Source organism: Anguilla rostrata, chromosome 9 (assembly GCF_018555375.3).
Source record: "Anguilla rostrata isolate EN2019 chromosome 9, ASM1855537v3, whole genome shotgun sequence".
In the NCBI taxonomy this organism is placed as follows: Eukaryota; Metazoa; Chordata; class Actinopteri; order Anguilliformes; family Anguillidae; genus Anguilla; species Anguilla rostrata.
The window spans coordinates 1,155,180-1,171,203 of NC_057941.1; the positions used below are offsets into that span (position 1 = coordinate 1,155,180).

The 16,024-nt window shown below is 48.8% G+C and overlaps 1 protein-coding gene across 2 annotated transcripts; it reads left to right on the forward strand.

The window, feature by feature from the left end:
- The first annotated feature begins 214 nt into the window (after window positions 1-214).
- Window positions 215-12,249, forward strand: uimc1 (ubiquitin interaction motif containing 1). Of its 2 annotated transcripts, none has more exons than XM_064349661.1 (17): window positions 215-852; window positions 1,243-1,312; window positions 1,628-1,755; window positions 2,144-2,470; window positions 2,914-3,423; window positions 4,468-4,522; window positions 4,705-4,823; window positions 5,004-5,786; window positions 6,342-6,406; window positions 6,930-7,024; window positions 7,348-7,409; window positions 7,873-8,137; window positions 10,254-10,326; window positions 10,802-10,907; window positions 11,032-11,083; window positions 11,430-11,469; window positions 11,963-12,249. In XM_064349661.1, exons 1-17 carry the CDS (start codon window positions 733-735, stop codon window positions 12,126-12,128), a joined length of 3,036 nt encoding a protein of 1,011 aa, XP_064205731.1. In that variant the 5' UTR covers window positions 215-732; the 3' UTR covers window positions 12,129-12,249. The 2 variants fall into 2 exon arrangements, with proteins under 2 accessions (XP_064205731.1, XP_064205730.1); XM_064349660.1 differs by having other exon boundaries at window positions 218-852; window positions 1,595-1,755.
- Window positions 12,250-16,024: the final 3,775 nt, after the last annotated feature.

The window sequence follows — 16,024 nt, forward strand, 5'->3', positions numbered from 1 at the left end:
AGTCTCGACTATCAGTATTTGAAGGGTTATGTCTCCACCTTTTAATTTATACGGTCTATGGTCTCCGCAGAACATTTAGAAATAACTGGTTTCATGTTTGTTCGTGCAGGTAAAGATGGCAATTGCTTGACCAAACCGTATAAGTTAGCTAATCTACTCGGCTATCCTACCAACACAGTTGGCATTAGCGAACTGGGCTTTGGTTACATTTCAGCTAATTCGATGTGGATGGTTTCCTTGGTTATCTGTTAATATCTAGCTAATGACTGAATATATTATAAGACTGCATACATTGATGGCAGTTAATTTACTTCTTGCCATGCTAGCTGGTAGCCAATGCTAGTTAGCTACTGCAGGTGAACGCTAGCAAGCGTCGGTTGCACATTTCCGCGCCACAAATTAACGGGCAAGGTATCCCGTCATGCCTCATCACGTCACATGACCGAACACAAAACATGGACGCTTCCGAGTCTGCGAAGTGTGAGTGTGTTATTAGCAACTCCGAAGTTCGCAAGCTTATATCTACGGGTAAATTCGCGCTTTTGGTGCAACTTGGGCAGAAGTTCAAAAACAATGCCGTTCCATTGTAAATCAAGCGAACACTGTAGGTTATCTGGCTAATCACAACTATCGAACGTTATCGATGTGGAAAACGAATGTTTGATCTAGCTAGCTGCTACTAATGGTACTGGTTTGACAGCGCTTTGTCAGATATCGACTATCTAGCTAAACATGCCACGGAAAAAGCGAACTCGGAGAAGAGATACCGACGACGATGGCAGTGCATTTCCCAGCAAGAGAAGACACACAGATAATGACGAACTACTGATCATTTCTGACAGCGAAAATGAGGTTAGTTTGAAGGCTCACAGAAGCACCCGTAATGGTTCTGCATTAGAATAGTCAGCTGAGTTCTATGTTGTGTGAGTGAACTCTCCAAACAACACAGGGAAGTTTGGCGAGTAAATAGCTGTAACTTGGCTATCGTTACTTTGAGTTAATTTATGTATTTGGCATTTATCTGCCTGTGGACGAGGAGCTACTGTAGAAGGTACCGTTATGGGGATATTGTGTTATTTCTGACAGTCAAATGTCTCGTAAATACTTAACTTCACCTTAACGTTACATTGACGTGCTTTATTCGCTCATGTTGTTTTGTGTTTAGCTCGCGCAATGAAAACATTTGTTAACTGAAGTGTGGAGATGTAATTCGCTGCTATCGTAATTTCGCTTTTGCTACAGGAAGAGGAGCACAGACCAGCCGCCAGGGAAGGCCGTTTGCGTGGGAGAGAGACCAGAACACAGGCTAGAGGTATGATGTGGTGCTAGTAGAACTATTAGAGAAATGTCATACTGCTAAGACTTAAAACATAGTCAATGCATGCAATCAGACACACCTCGTCCATCTAGTATCGGCATAAACCGTACCCCATAGTCCATGTTTTGAAATCAGGAATTTCAAACTTAGATCGTGGGGGGTTGTTGTGTCTGCTGGTTTTTGAAGTGTTCGTCCACCTTGAGACCCATGATTAAAAAAGTGATTGCTAATTGGGTTTATTTAGCTGACTTGATGAGTCCTTCCTCCTTCTGGCAGTTTTGTGCCCAGACAGGGATGTTGTTTCCGCAGAGCTGACGGAGGAGGAGATGATGGAGTTGGCGGTGCGGCTGAGTGAAAGGGAAGCTGGGAACGCTGCGCTCAGACGACAGCAGCAGGAAGAGGAGGACATGAGGCTGGCCATCGCTCAGAGTCTGCATGTACGGCTAGCGTCCTGCGCTCAGGAAATCGCTTTCTGTTTGTTGATCAGGGCTCTGCGCTAACATTTTTTCCCAAAGAGCACATGTGCTCCAATATTTGAAAAAATTTAGAACGTTAAGCGATGTGCTCCTAATACATTTTTTCCACTTACCACATTTTAAATTTCTGAAGTAAATGCTCCTAAAATGGGAGCACTGTTGAGCCCTGTTGATACATATGTCACTTACTGTAATGATGCACTGTATATCATATATATAGCCAAGGCATAAACTAATGGCATTTCTCAATATTAATATTAGTGCTTTTATACCTCATTTTGAAAACTGGTCTGGATAAAAGTATCCTCAGAATGGATGTCATTTTTTCTGAAATGTTGTTTTGTTGCAGGCTAATGGCATGCAGGCTAACAGCGAGGACTGTGAGTCGTTGCCGTTGGTGATGACCCCTGTCGGGGGGTCACAGCCCTTGGCTGGCCAGAGCCCCACCCCCGCTGCAGAAAGCCCTGCCTTCCCCCCCAGAAAGAAGCCCTTATCTATGAGTTTGAGCAATAGGAAGAGAGACGTATCCACAGAGGACCAGTTCACTATGGCAACCGGAGTGGGCGTGGCTCAGAGAGGGAGGGTTAGCGACCCACCCAGCCAATCAGCAGACCCGTCTGAGTCTCCGCCCATCGGCACGGACACTCCCCTGTCAGCTCCTCCTGCCTCAGAGGCGGTACGGTGCAGTTTCTCTACTTGACCTCACATTTTTTATCCTCTTTGTTGTAGCACAGATCTTTAAAAGAATTCAATGTGCACATTTTTCACTATTATCATTTTCCATTGCCTTCATCAGATTTGTTTGTGCAGTGTTGTGCACCTGAAGACAAAAAGAAAAATCAATTAGCATTTCAGTTTTCCATGTTAGCTCTTCTCCATGTTACCTGTCCTCCACGTTAGCTCTCCTCCATGTTAGCTTCCCTGTAGCTCTCTCATGGTAGCTTCCTCCATGTTAGCTTCCTCATGTAGCTTCCTCCATGTTAGTTCAGTTAGCTCTCCTCCATGTTAGCTCTCCTCCATGGTAGCTCTCCTCCATGTTAGCTCTCCTCCATGTTAGTTGTCCTGTCAGCTGTCCCTTGGCTCTTGCTCTAACCTCGGTTCCCCTGCCTGCTGTTTCAGGTCGGCCCGTCCCAGGGAGAGGCCCTGGGCTCAGACTCTGAGGGAGAATCTCGGGGCTCCTCTGCGGGGGGCCCCTCCCAGGCGGGGGGCCCCTCCCACAGGCCCGTGCTCCGCATAGAGAAGCTGAGCCAGGCCCTGGAGCAGGACTGCCGCTCCGCCGGGTTTGTGCTCTGCTCGCAGAGCGATCCCGCCAAATTACCTGCGTCCGGCGCGTCGCCGTCCTCCCCGCCGCCGAGCCCGGAGCCCCCCCAGAGCCCCACCTTCCCCCGCTCAGACCGAAGGGAGGACGGGCGGGGGCCCGGAGGGGCGCGGAACTCTCCGGAAACGGCCGCAGCCGCCTTGTGTGCGCCGCGTGGAGGTGAAGAGGCTTCTGTGCCCCCCCCTCACCGTAAAGGCCGACCCCCCGGGAGCCAGGGCTGCTCTGAACCAACACACAGATCCCACCTGGAGCCTCTGGTTCCGAGGGGCGTAATTCTGAAAGGCAAGCGCGAGGACGGGAGCAGAGATCACGTAAGACACAGTTAGCATCTCAGTCTGTTCTCTCTGTAGAGATCACATAAGACACAGTCAGCACCTCAGTCTGTTCCCACTGTAGAGATCACGTAAGACACAGTCAGCACCTCATTCTGTTCTCTCTGTAGAGGTCACATAAGACACAGTTAGCATCTCAGTCTGTTCTCTCTGTAGAGATCACGTAAGAGACAGTTAGCGCCTCAGTCTGTTCTCTCTGTAGAGGTCACATAAGACACAGTTAGCGCCTCAGTCTGTTCTCTCTGTAGAGGTCACATAAGACACAGTCAGCGCCTCAGTCTGTTCTCTCTGTAGAGGTCACATAAGACACAGTTAGCGCCTCAGTCGTTTCTCTCTGTAGAGGTCACATAAGACACAGTCAGCGCCTCAGTCTGTTCTCTCTGTAGAGATCTCATAAGACACAGTTAGCGCCTCAGTCTGTTCTCTCTGTAGAGGTCACATAAGACACAGTCAGCGCCTCAGTCTGTTCTCTCTGTAGAGATCTCATAAGACACAGTTAGCATCTCAGTCATTTCTCTCTGTAGAGATCACGTAAGACACATTCAGCGTCTCAGTCGTTTCTCTCTGTAGAGGTCACATAAGACACAGTCAGCGCCTCAGTCTGTTCCCTCTGTAGAGATCACATAAGACACAGTTAGCATCTCATTCGTTTCTCTCTGTAGAGGTCACATAAGACACAGTTAGCGCCTCAGTCTGTTCTCTCTCGTGGACAGGCGGTGTAGCCATGGGTAAGGAAGGGCTTGTAACGAATTCAGCTGGTTGTTCCGGTAAGGACATGCTTGTACCTTGAGCAAGGTACTTATGAGCAATGGATACAATGTAAAATGCTATGTAAAAAAAAAAAAAAAGTTGTGTTAGTCGCTCTGGATAAGAGCGTCTGCTAAATGCCTGTAATGTTAATGTAATGTGGAATGCCCAAGCCCCTCATGTTGTGGTTATTACTGGGTTAATAAGGCGTCAGTAAATGATGTCTCTCGGGATGGGGGGAGACATGTTTAGGCCTTTTTCTCCTTCTCCTGACAGGGTGGTTCTGATCGGGAGCAGAGCCAGAGCTCGACGAGCAGCCAGCCCGCTCACGGTAAGCTCCCTCTCCGGACGCTCCCTGCTAGGCCCTGGCGGTGGGTAAGAGCTGCTGATGTTAGTTCAGCGGTGTTGGCGTTGGCGTTGGTGGCGTTGGCTCTGGTTCACGTCTGAAGCACTGCCTCCTGGGTTATCCCAGCTGTGTGTCGGTGGGCGGGGCTTAACTGTCGCTCCCTGTAGGCGTGTCCGAGCGCACCGCCGGAGGGACCCTGCAGGTGGCGCTGCAGCCTGGACAAGACTTCTCCACTCAGATGACACTACACTGGGAAGACAACGAGGATGAGGAAAGTCCTGTGGAGGTAAACTCATCCCTGTTTAAGACTAAATGTCTCCTGTGAGTTATTCTCGTTCATTGTTCACTGGTTGGCTGTCATAATTAAAACTATACCTTTAAGTAGTTGTAATAATAGTCTCAATTTCAGCTCTTGACTTTTGATTCACTGTATGTTTACTGGGTTTTTAAACTGTCTCTGTTACAGAATGAAGAATGCCCAATTGTGGCTCAGACCCCCAGTCCTCCAAGATCCCAGAGTGCAGTTTGTGAGCAGAGCAGTTACTCAGAATCGGAATCCCTCCTCAGAGATGTACCCGGCTCTGTGCCCAGCCCGGTCTTCCCGCGGGACGCCTCCCGAAATCCCGCGACCCCCCTCAGCGGCCTGGCCCCCCCCTCGGCTCCCAGGGCGGGTGTGAGCGGGGCCAGAGGCATTCGGAGAAAGATTACGTTCAGGAACATGTACGCTCCCATACCTGCGGTGCCTTCAGGACAGGGAGAGCCCTCCTGCAGCGGTGGGCGGGGCCCCGGAGCTAGCCCCTCCCTCCAGGCCCCGGCCCAGCCCCCTAAAGAGGAGCAGGGGGCGGGGCAAGTGCTGTATTACTGGGGCGTGCCCTTCTGCCCCCGGGGGCAGAACCCGGACGACTACACTCAGGTGATCCTCACCCAGCTGGAGGTGTACGAGAAGAGCCTGAAATCTGCCCAGCGGGGGCTGCTCCGCAAGGCCGAGTGGGGGGAGCCCGTGCTCCCCGGACCCCTCAAACGGCCCTTCTGCCGCCGGGCCCGCCTCAAACGCTCCCGGCCTGCCCGGCCCCTGCGCAACGAGGAGGAGGAGGAGGAAGAGGAGGACCCAGGAGAGGCTGCGGAGGAGGAGGAGGAGGAGGAGAGGGGGGGATCGCAGAAAGGCTCGGAGGCGGTTGGGGGAGACAGAGAGGGCGGGGCGCCGGACAGTGAAGCTCTGGAGACTCCGTCACAGACACTGCCAGAGGAGGTGTGTGCAGCTGGCCTCCAGCTCATCACAAAAGAGCCCCTTTAACAGGGTTAACTCATCACATACAAGTTTCTTTAACAGGGCCAACTCATCACACTCAACCCCATTAATGGGGCCAACTCATCACGCACAACTCCAATAACAGGGCCAACTCATCACACATGAGCCGGCCTCATCACACACAAGTCCCTTTAACAGGGCCAACTCATCACACACAACCCCAATAACAGGGCCAACTCATCACACTCAACCCCATTAACAAGGCCAACTCATCACACACGAGTCTCTTTAACAGGGGCCGCAGTGTTCATATAGCTACACATTAATGCGCTTCAGTGCACAATCCGGTAAAATCATGTCTCACTGGTCACTGCTGCATATTTGGTGTAGTACCAAGTCCAACCACCAGGGTGTGCATTTTTCCCCACGCTTTGACAGATATACTTTGTGAGAGATTGACCTTGACTTGAACTGATGTTAAAAGTTCAGTAAACTAGCAGATGGGATGTAAAATATGTAACTTTGCAAAGTCATGTTCATTTAATTTTTTTGTAGCCAAAATCCTCGTTGGACTCTAACTTTGTGCCTGAAGAACCACCAGACAAATTCAGACTTTTGAGGTAAGAGATGCATGAAGCATACAGATAATTAATATTAATGAGAATGTCTTAATGCAATTTTGTTTCTCCATAAAGAACTGCCTGCAAATAGTTAATTAATGTGAATGACTTGTGTCAGTGTATTAATGCCCTTTGTTAAAGCAATGTATTCTTCATTTAATGTTTCAGAAAACAGTTTATTTTTTAAAATACACTTGCATTTCATGGTTGTGCCACAGCACAATTTTCTGACTCAGTTGGAATGTCCTGTCAGTAACGTAGCACAGGTCGAATCCAGTAAGTTGTAAAGAAAGATGTGAGTCAGTGCAGAAGATGTGAGTCAGTGCAGAAGATGTGAGTCAGTGATGAAGATGTGAGTCAGTGCTGAAGATGTGAGTCAGTGCTGAAGATGTAAGTCAGTGCTGAAGATGTGAGTCAGTGCTGCCAGGATATAGTCTTCATGCCCACTCAGGTTACTGGCGGCAGTTGGATTTGCTGGCGCTAACGTGCTAACGTGCTATGACGGTGTACTTGTCATGCCCAGGAGACGCGCTCTCAGGGACCGGAGTCCCCCTCAGCCCGAGACACAGCTGCTGGAGCACCAGGAGGAAGAGGAGGAGGAGGAGGGAATGTGTCCAGGTGCAGTATATGGGTCAAACTCCTCATCCCAGCTAAGATGAAGATCAGAGTTCTCCAGTCACTCTCTTAGGGGGCCACATTCTTTTTAAAACTGTGCATATGGGGCCAGATGTTCATTGCTGTTGTTTATGATGTCATTGGTGGGGGATGCACACCAATGACAAAAAAAGATGGATTTTTTCTCAGTGATCAGTGGGCCGAGACTAAAGCAGACCACGTTGTCCGTTAGGCGGGGCGGCGGTGTAGGTTAGGCGCGGTGATGTCTGGTGGGGGGGCGGTGATGTTCCACTGTACTTCATCACCATGCTGTTTATTTGTTTCAGAGACCCAGATGAGCGAGGAGAACACGCAGGATGTGAACATGGAGAGCCCTGCTGCGAGTCAGGTGACTGCACAGCGTCTGAGAACACAGACTTTACAGACCTACAGACACACAGACTCACTGACACTGACACAGACTTACTGACCTACAGACTCACTGACACAGACTTACAAACAGACTCACTGACACACAGACTTACAGACACACGACTCACTGACACACAAACTTACAGACACACTGACTGACTGACACACAAACGTACAGACACACTGACTCACAAACACACAGAATTACAGACACAGACACACAGACTTACAGACTCACTAACACAGACTTAGAGACACAGACACACAGAACCTCCGCTGGTACGTCATACAGCACTGACACTCCAGCGACTCACAGTGCTAATACTGTTACATTATATCAGCCATTTTAACACTGGAAACAAGCTTGAACTCCATGCGCAGTCAGAGCGTTTGGGGAGTGCTTTGGGGAGCGTTTAGGGACGTGTCTGTTTGTGTCCCAGCCCAGGCCGGAGTCTGAGGTGATGGAGGTGGAGCAGGAGGAGGTGGAGGAGGTGCACAGCCAGCCCACAGAAGCAGCAGCAGGAGGAGAGGAGGCCACCATGGAGGTGGAGGTGACGGAGCAGGAGGCGCAGGATGCGCAGGGCCGCAGCGGGAGGGTGGAGTGTCCCATCTGCATGCACGGCTTCCCGCTGTCGCAGATCGAGATGCACGCTGCGTACTGCGACGGCAGCGCCGACACCGAGGAGAGCTGCTCACAGACGCAAGGTGCGACCCGCAGCTCACCTAGTACAGCACAGCACAGCACAGCACAATGCATTACACTCAGTACAGCACAGTGTGATACACTCAGTACAGCACACTACTATACACTACAGCTCACTCAGTACAGCACAGCACACTAGAGTACCTTACACTCAGTACAGCACAGTGTGATACACTCAGTACAGCACACTACTATACACTACAGCTCACTCAGTACAGCACAGCACACTAGAGTACCTTACACTCAGTACAGCACACTACTGTACACTGCATTACACTCAGTACAGCACACTACTATACACTGCATTACACTCAGTACAGCACACTACTATACACTGCATTACACTCAGTACAGCACAGCACTGTACACTGCATTACACTCAGTACAGCACACTACTATACACTGCATTACACTCAGTACAGCACAGCACACTGCATTACACTACTATACACTACAGCTCACCTAGTACTGCACAGCACAGCACAATGCATTACACTACTATACACTACAGCTCACCTAGTACTGCACAGCACAGCACAATGCATTACACTACTATACACTACAGCTCACCTAGTACAGCACAGCACACTGCATTACACTACTATACACTACAGCTCACCTAGTACAGCACAGCACACTGCATTACACTACTATACACTACAGCTCACCTAGTACAGCACAGCACAGCACAGCACACTAGAGTACCTTACACTCAGTACAGCACAATACTATACACTGCATTACACTCAGTACAGCACACTACTATACACTGCATTACACTCAGTACAGCACACTACTATACACTGCATTACACTCAGTACAGCACACTACTATACACTGCATTACACTCAGTACAGCACACTACTATACACTGCATTACACTCAGTACAGCACAGCACACTGCATTACACTCAGTACAGCACACTACCTATACCTGCACACAGACAGCACACTAGATACCTACACTCAGTACAGCACACTACTATACACTAGCATTACACTCAGTACAGCACACTACTATACACTGCATTACACTCAGTACAGCACAGCACTGTACACTGCATTACACTCAGTACAGCACACTACTATACACTGCATTACACTCAGTACAGCACAGCACACTGCATTACACTCAGTACAGCACACTACTATACACTGCATTACACTCAGTACAGCACACTACTATACACTGCATTACACTCAGTACAGCACAGCACTGTACACTGCATTACACTCAGTACAGCACAGCACTGTACACTGCATTACACTCAGTACAGCACAGCACTGTACACTGCATTACACTCAGTACAGCACACTACTATACACTGCATTACACTCAGTACAGCACACTACTATACACTGCATTACACTCAGTACAGCACACTACTGTACACTGCATTACACTCAGTACAGCACAGTGTGATACACTCAGTACAGCACAGTGTGATACACTCAGTACAGCACAGTGTTATACACTCAGTACAGCACACTACTATACACTACAGCTCACTCAGTACAGCACACTACTATACACTGCATTACACTCAGTACAGCACAGTGTGATACACTCAGTACAGCACAGTGTGATACACTCAGTACAGCACACTACTATACACTACAGCTCACTCAGTACAGCACAGCACACTGTGATACACTGCAGTGCAGTTCTTTACACTGAATTACACTGCAGTGCGTTACACTACACTACATTATATTGCATTAGAGTAATTACATGACATTACTTTAGCAGGCAGTCTTATCCAGGGAGTTTTTTAAGCTATTATTATTCATATTGCTGTGGTAAAGCCCTATGCTACTGAACTCAGCTGTGCAGCCCATCACATTAACATGCTGTCGTGTTTGTGTGATGGTAGTCCGGTGTTCCTAAAGTAGGTGATTGGTGCACACACAGCTGGAGGTGTCACGGCTCAATCAGGCGAGACAGCGTTCAGAGAACAGCAGTGTCTGGCTTCCGTCTCTCGCCTTTGGCTTAATTACTGCCAAACGGCTGTGATTGGATGACGTGTGAACACATGACTGGTTCTGTGGATGACAGGAGGGCTGCTGGGCTCGTCCTTGTCCTGTATCTGTAAGTGAGAGCAGACCTGTCGTTCTCAGCTATGGTTCTGCGGAAGAGCACCAGGAGGACTGAAGAGGCTGAAGAGGATCGGCCCAGCACCAGACTTACCAGGTAAGGAGACAGGAGCGTTCTGTGTGCGGGCCTGGTTCTGTGGGCCTGGTTCTGTGGGCCTGGTTCTGTGGGCCTGTGTGCGGGCCTGGTTCTGTGGGCCTGTGTGCGGGCCTGGTTCTGTGGGCCTGGTTCTGTGCTCCTGTGTGCGAGTCTGGGTCAGCAGGCTTTCTGTCTGGATCTGGGTGATCCGGGTTCTGCGATTCCCCAATAATGAACCCTCTTTCAAAGTCACTTGGATCTTTTCCACTTGCCATCTTGATCCAAAATCGAGGTCAACTGGGCCTGCTCAGAATTTTTATACATGCTGCAGGGCACGATAGGATGTTAACTGCCTAACTGTATCATGCAGTGCACCTGTATGGAAGCATCTGCATTCGTTATGTTTCTCCACTTTCATTTCTCACCTGTCTGTATGTGGGTATTACTGCTGCTGTTCTGCAGCCAGCTCAGGTGTTCCGTGTCACTTCCTGTGCAGAGCACCACTGCAGGAGAAGTGCTTCCTGTGTCACGGGCTGTTCCCTGTGCCTGAGTACGACAGCCACGTGGAGGCCTGCATCCAAAAGTCCACCCGCACCAATCAGGTACTGCTGCTGTATCAGTGTTTGAGTGTTAGTGTTTGAGTACTGCTGTAACAATGTTTGAGTACTGCTGTATTAGTGTTTGAGTACTGCATGGTTTGAGCTTAACTTCAGCCTTTTCCCTCAGGGAGCGAAGAGCTTGCTGACAGCGTTGGACCGGTCGGAGCAGAAAGACTCTGGTATGCCGGTGTGGTGCACTCCTACATGAACATGGGGCAGAACCAGCAGCCTGCCACTGTACCGTCTCAGAGAGTTTCTCAAGGAATGCAGGAAGCAGTATTTTTGGATCTTGTCAGATTTACGCTTTGAGCTTTGTCATTATGTTGGAGAATGAGTGTCTGTGCTCAGAAGCCCCTGTGAGTTCTGCTTGTTGCAGAGCTAATGAACTTATCGCATATGATATCTACTGCTGGGTTGTCCTTTAACACCCGTATGAATTTTATTCATGATCATGTAATCAAATATGACACCGCATAATACAGGCGTTTTAAATGTAACCCTGTTTTATTTTTCATTCAAATACAGAAGCTGGGCCATCTCATTCATACAGAAGGAAAGAAATCAGGTACCGTTCTATCGCACATCATATCAGTAACAGCAGGTACAGCTCCATCATATCAGTAACAGCAGGTACAGCTCCATCATATCAGTAACAGCAGGTACAGCTGCATCATATCACTAACAGCAGGTACAGCTCCATCATATCAGTAACAGCAGGTACAGCTCCATCATATCACTAACAGCAGGTACAGCTCCATCATATCACTAACAGCAGGTACAGCTCCATCATATCACTAACAGCAGGTACAGCTCCATCATATCACTAACAGCAGGTACAGCTCCATAACGCAGCAGACTGCAAACTGAAGCCATTGGTGGAGCGTAGATTAAATAAACTTTCTCCATTCATCCTTGCTGTTTCCTAGTGTCTGTCTCCTTTGAGACTCATAGTTTTTGGGGGCTAGAAGGTGGTGGTAAGGTTGTATAGATGTGTGGGGCGGTGTGTGGGGGGGACTGAGCGTGCGTTTGGTTCCGACGCCGCCTCGCTCTCTCTCCAGCGCGGAATCGGGCGGCAGCAGAACCGCGGGCTTCTCCGTCAGCGACTCCCCGATCAAGGCCTTCACGCCCATCTCCGAGGCCACCGACTGCCTGGTGGACTTCAAGCGGCAGCTCTCCGCCAAGCCCAGCCAGAGGGCCGGCAGGAAGAGGAAGTTCCACCGGTAGCTCTTTCAAAACAGTACTGGCCAGCTTTTCCTCTTTCTTTTTTAGCAACTGCAAAAATTTTATATGTCACAGTGTTTCATACGTTTATTTAATAATATGCAATTAAATGATTCCAGCATTGCATTGCCGTTGTGGTCAGTTTGTATTGTTGTAACTGTTTTTTCCGAACCCGGTTTGGTTTGGGGGTGTGTCTGAAGCAAACCTGAGGGTTTAGCTCAGCCCTGCTTTGGGAGCTGAGGAGAACATCACCTCGTGGTCTTTTTGCTCAGTCTGATTATTACTAAGATCTGTGATATTAGAGGAACTGTTTCAGATCTGATGTCTGAGATGACTCGAACCTCTCGGGTCACAGTTTCTCTAACCTCTGTTGTGTTTTCGGGGGTTGTGTTCCATCGTTAAAGAAAAGCTTTGGCACCTTCAGTTGATCTTTCGTAATCTCCCAAGCGTCTTAACTGCTGTTGCAATCCCAGCTTTTTTTCTTAGTCGTGTCTTTTCATGGTGATCAGTGTTCACTTTCTCATTTAACCAATGCTCCTCCTTCCCCCATATCTTTTCTGGGGTCATAACAACAACAAAAATTCCACTGAATTTTTCCACCAAAATTTTCTCCTCCAAAATATATAAAATAATAATGAGCAGAGTCGGAGCTTGGGCTCTCCTCCGGAGGTCAAACTCCTGCTTTCTCCACACATCTCAGTTTTCCTCTCGTCAGCCGAGCCCCGCGGTCATTCCATCGGAAGCTCGGTTCACGCGGGGCAGGTGGGAATTTCTGGGCTTCGCTGGGGCTGCTGCACCCAGAGGCCTGCATAACGCATATGTGACTCAACACTGCCCCTTGTGGTGATGATTAAATGGATTAAAGTGCACGGTGTTTCCAGTTATTTAGGTTTCATAACATTTATGGATAAATGGCGTTCAGCCTTGGAGTACTGACTGTATATATGATATATATGTGTCCATTCCATGTCATGTCTACCATATGAAATATACCTGGAATCACATCAGAGTCTTCAACTCTCCCTGAAATTATGACCGTTATAGCTTGGATTCTGATCTGTGGAGAACTATCCAGTAAAGTCACTTCATTATTATTGGAGAGTAGATATTTCGATGATCACAGCTGTGTACGAGTCCACGCATCCTGTTGTGGTCCTGGGGGACCCCTGTGTACGCTGGTTTTCATTCCAACCTCAACTGCAATCCCAGGATTTTAACAAGCTAGTAATCTTTCTTAATTAGGTGCTTTTCATGTTTTAGAGCTCAGTCTCCAGTCTTATCCAGAAAGGGCCAGTGTGGGTGCACACACCTGATTCTACTAATCAAGGTGCTTAGCAAAGACGCTAGTGGTTGATTAGTAGAATCAGGTGTGTGCACCCACACTGGCCCTTTCTGGATAAGACTGGAGACCAAGCTCTAAAACATGAAAAGCACCTAATTAAGAAAAATTACTAGCTTGTTAAAATCCTGGGATTGCAGTTGAGGTTGGAATGAAGACCAGCGTACACAGGGGTCCCCCAGGACCGAGTTTGGGATCCACTGGTATACATTGTGTTCTGTACATCTCAGGCAGGTTATAGGCTTGTGTCACATGGGTGTGCCTCATAATTTAATAACGTAGTTTAGCTGCGTTAGTTACGCCACACAATTAAAAGTGAGTCGTAAATCAGTGTTTAAGGCGTGATGAGTCTCTCCCCAGTTCCCGTTTCAAGATGAGCTCCGCTGGACCAGGACGACCGCGTGATGCATCCTGGGAAACTTCCTGGTCTCTCAGGATAAGAGACGTGTGGCGGTTGCCGTGGTGACACTGGCGAGGATGAGGACAGTGCAGATGAAGGAGGTGAACTGTTGCTTAGTTCCTGGGCCCCTGAGCGTACGCAGCTGGGTTATGCATTTCCATGAAAGAAAAGCAAAGGCTCACTTTTACATGTGTTTGTGTTCAATCTAATCCAAAGAAATGCACCTGTGGCAGGTCTGTGGCAGGTATTTTGATGTGTTACAAACATTCCTGCAATGGTGCATTTGGCCAGGAGAATGGTCATCATATATCGTCTTTTTCTCTTTAAATCAAGCCACGCCCCCAGGTTTTAGCTGCTTCTGCAAACCCCGCCCCTCTGGAAGGGGTGGCGGCCTCGCTATCATTTTTCATGTTAAATTCACCCCATCCGAAGTCTCTGAATTAACTGAACTACTCTCTGCCTGCTCCCTGTCTTCCCGTCTACTGCTGCTGGGCGACTTCAACATCCATGTCGACTCCACTCAGTGTACACCTGCCTCCGACCTCAATGTAGTCTTGGGACTGTTTTAACCTTACTCAACATGTACACTTCCCCACACACTCCAAGGGCCACACACTAGACCTTGTCTGAACATCTCAAACCTCACCGGGTCTCTGTTCACTTTGTCTGATCACAGACTGATTAATTTTCTCTTGTCCACCCCTGCCCCTCAGCCCATACAGTCGCGAACCATATCCTTCAGGACCACCAACTCCATAAACCCTGCCCACTTTGCTGCTTCAATCACATCCACCCTACCACTTGACCGCACTGTACACTCCCCTGAAAAGTTCGCAATTCAGCTGTCCACCACACTATCCAGTACCCTTAACTCTTTTGCCCCCCTCAAAACTAAGCTGGTCACTTTTGCCACTCCATCCCCCTGGTTTACCCCCGAACTCCGTGCCATGAAACAGACCGGCCGTCGCCTGGAGCGGCTCCACAAAAAAACTGGTCTCACTGTCCATGCCCAAGCCCACCAACTCCACATTCAGACATACAGAGATGCCCTTATCGCTGCCCGATCCTCTCACTATTCCAACATAATCCAATACTCCAGCGGAAACCCCCGCACCCTCTTCTCCACTGTTAACAAACTTCTCAACCCCCCTGTAAATAATACTACATCTGGCTCCCCATCACTCTGCAACTCCTTCCTAGAGTTCTTCCACACAAAAATCACCAACATACACCAAACTCTCACCTCATCCACACCTCCTTTAGATGAACCACTCCCTACTACTGTTGCCACCACAACTTCTCCCCCCCCGGTTTTACCTTTACCCAGATTGACAGTGCTTCACTCACCAAACTCTTTTCCTCTGCCAGATCCACCACCTGCTCATTAGATCCTGCCCCCACTGCCCTGATTAAAGCCTGCCTCCCTACTCTCTGCCCTTACTTCACCAAGCTCATTAACCTGTCCCTGACCCACTGTGCTGTCCCCTCCATCTTCAAGACTGCTGCCATCACCCCAATCCTTAAAAAACCTGGTCTGGACCCAAACACCCTCTCGAACTACTGCCCTATCTTCAACCTCCCATTCATGTCCAAACTTCTTGAAAAAGTTATTGCTTCCCAACTCCGTTCATACATGTCTGACAATAACCTATTTGAGCCCCTTCAGTCCGGCTTCCAACCCCATCACAGCACCGAAACAGCCCTCATCAAAGTGGTAAATGACCTCCTCCTATCCTCTGACTCTGGTGCATATAGCATTCTCATCCTCCTGGATCTCTCTGCCGCCTTTGACACAGTCAACCACAACATCCTCCTCACCCATCTGTCTCACCTAGGCATCACTGGCCCATCTCTCAACTGGTTTCACTCATACCTCACAAATAGGTCAGAATTCATATCTATCCATGGTCACACCTCCGATCTTGCTACTGTCACACAGGGTGTCCCTCAAGGTTCTGTTCTTGGTCCCCTCCTTTTCACCATCTATATACTTCCTCTTGGCCCCATCCTCCGCAGCTTTGGTCTCAATTTCCACTTCTATGCAGATGACACCCAAATCTATATCAGCTCTACATCCACAAATCAGCCACCCACTGCCATCATTGAAACCTGTCTGACTCACGTCAAATCTTGGATGCAACACAATTTTCTTAAACTCAA

Excerpts from the sequence above, each read along its gene's own strand:
- uimc1 (XM_064349660.1), top strand. The coding sequence starts at position 733 with ATGCCACGGAAAAAGCGAACTCGGAGAAGAGATACCGACGACGATGGC. Across the intron at positions 4,824-5,003 it reads ATGAGGAAAGTCCTGTGGAG|AATGAAGAATGCCCAATTGT; the intron begins GTAAACTCATCC and ends TCTCTGTTACAG. Across the intron at positions 10,327-10,801 it reads CCCAGCACCAGACTTACCAG|AGCACCACTGCAGGAGAAGT; the intron begins GTAAGGAGACAG and ends CTTCCTGTGCAG.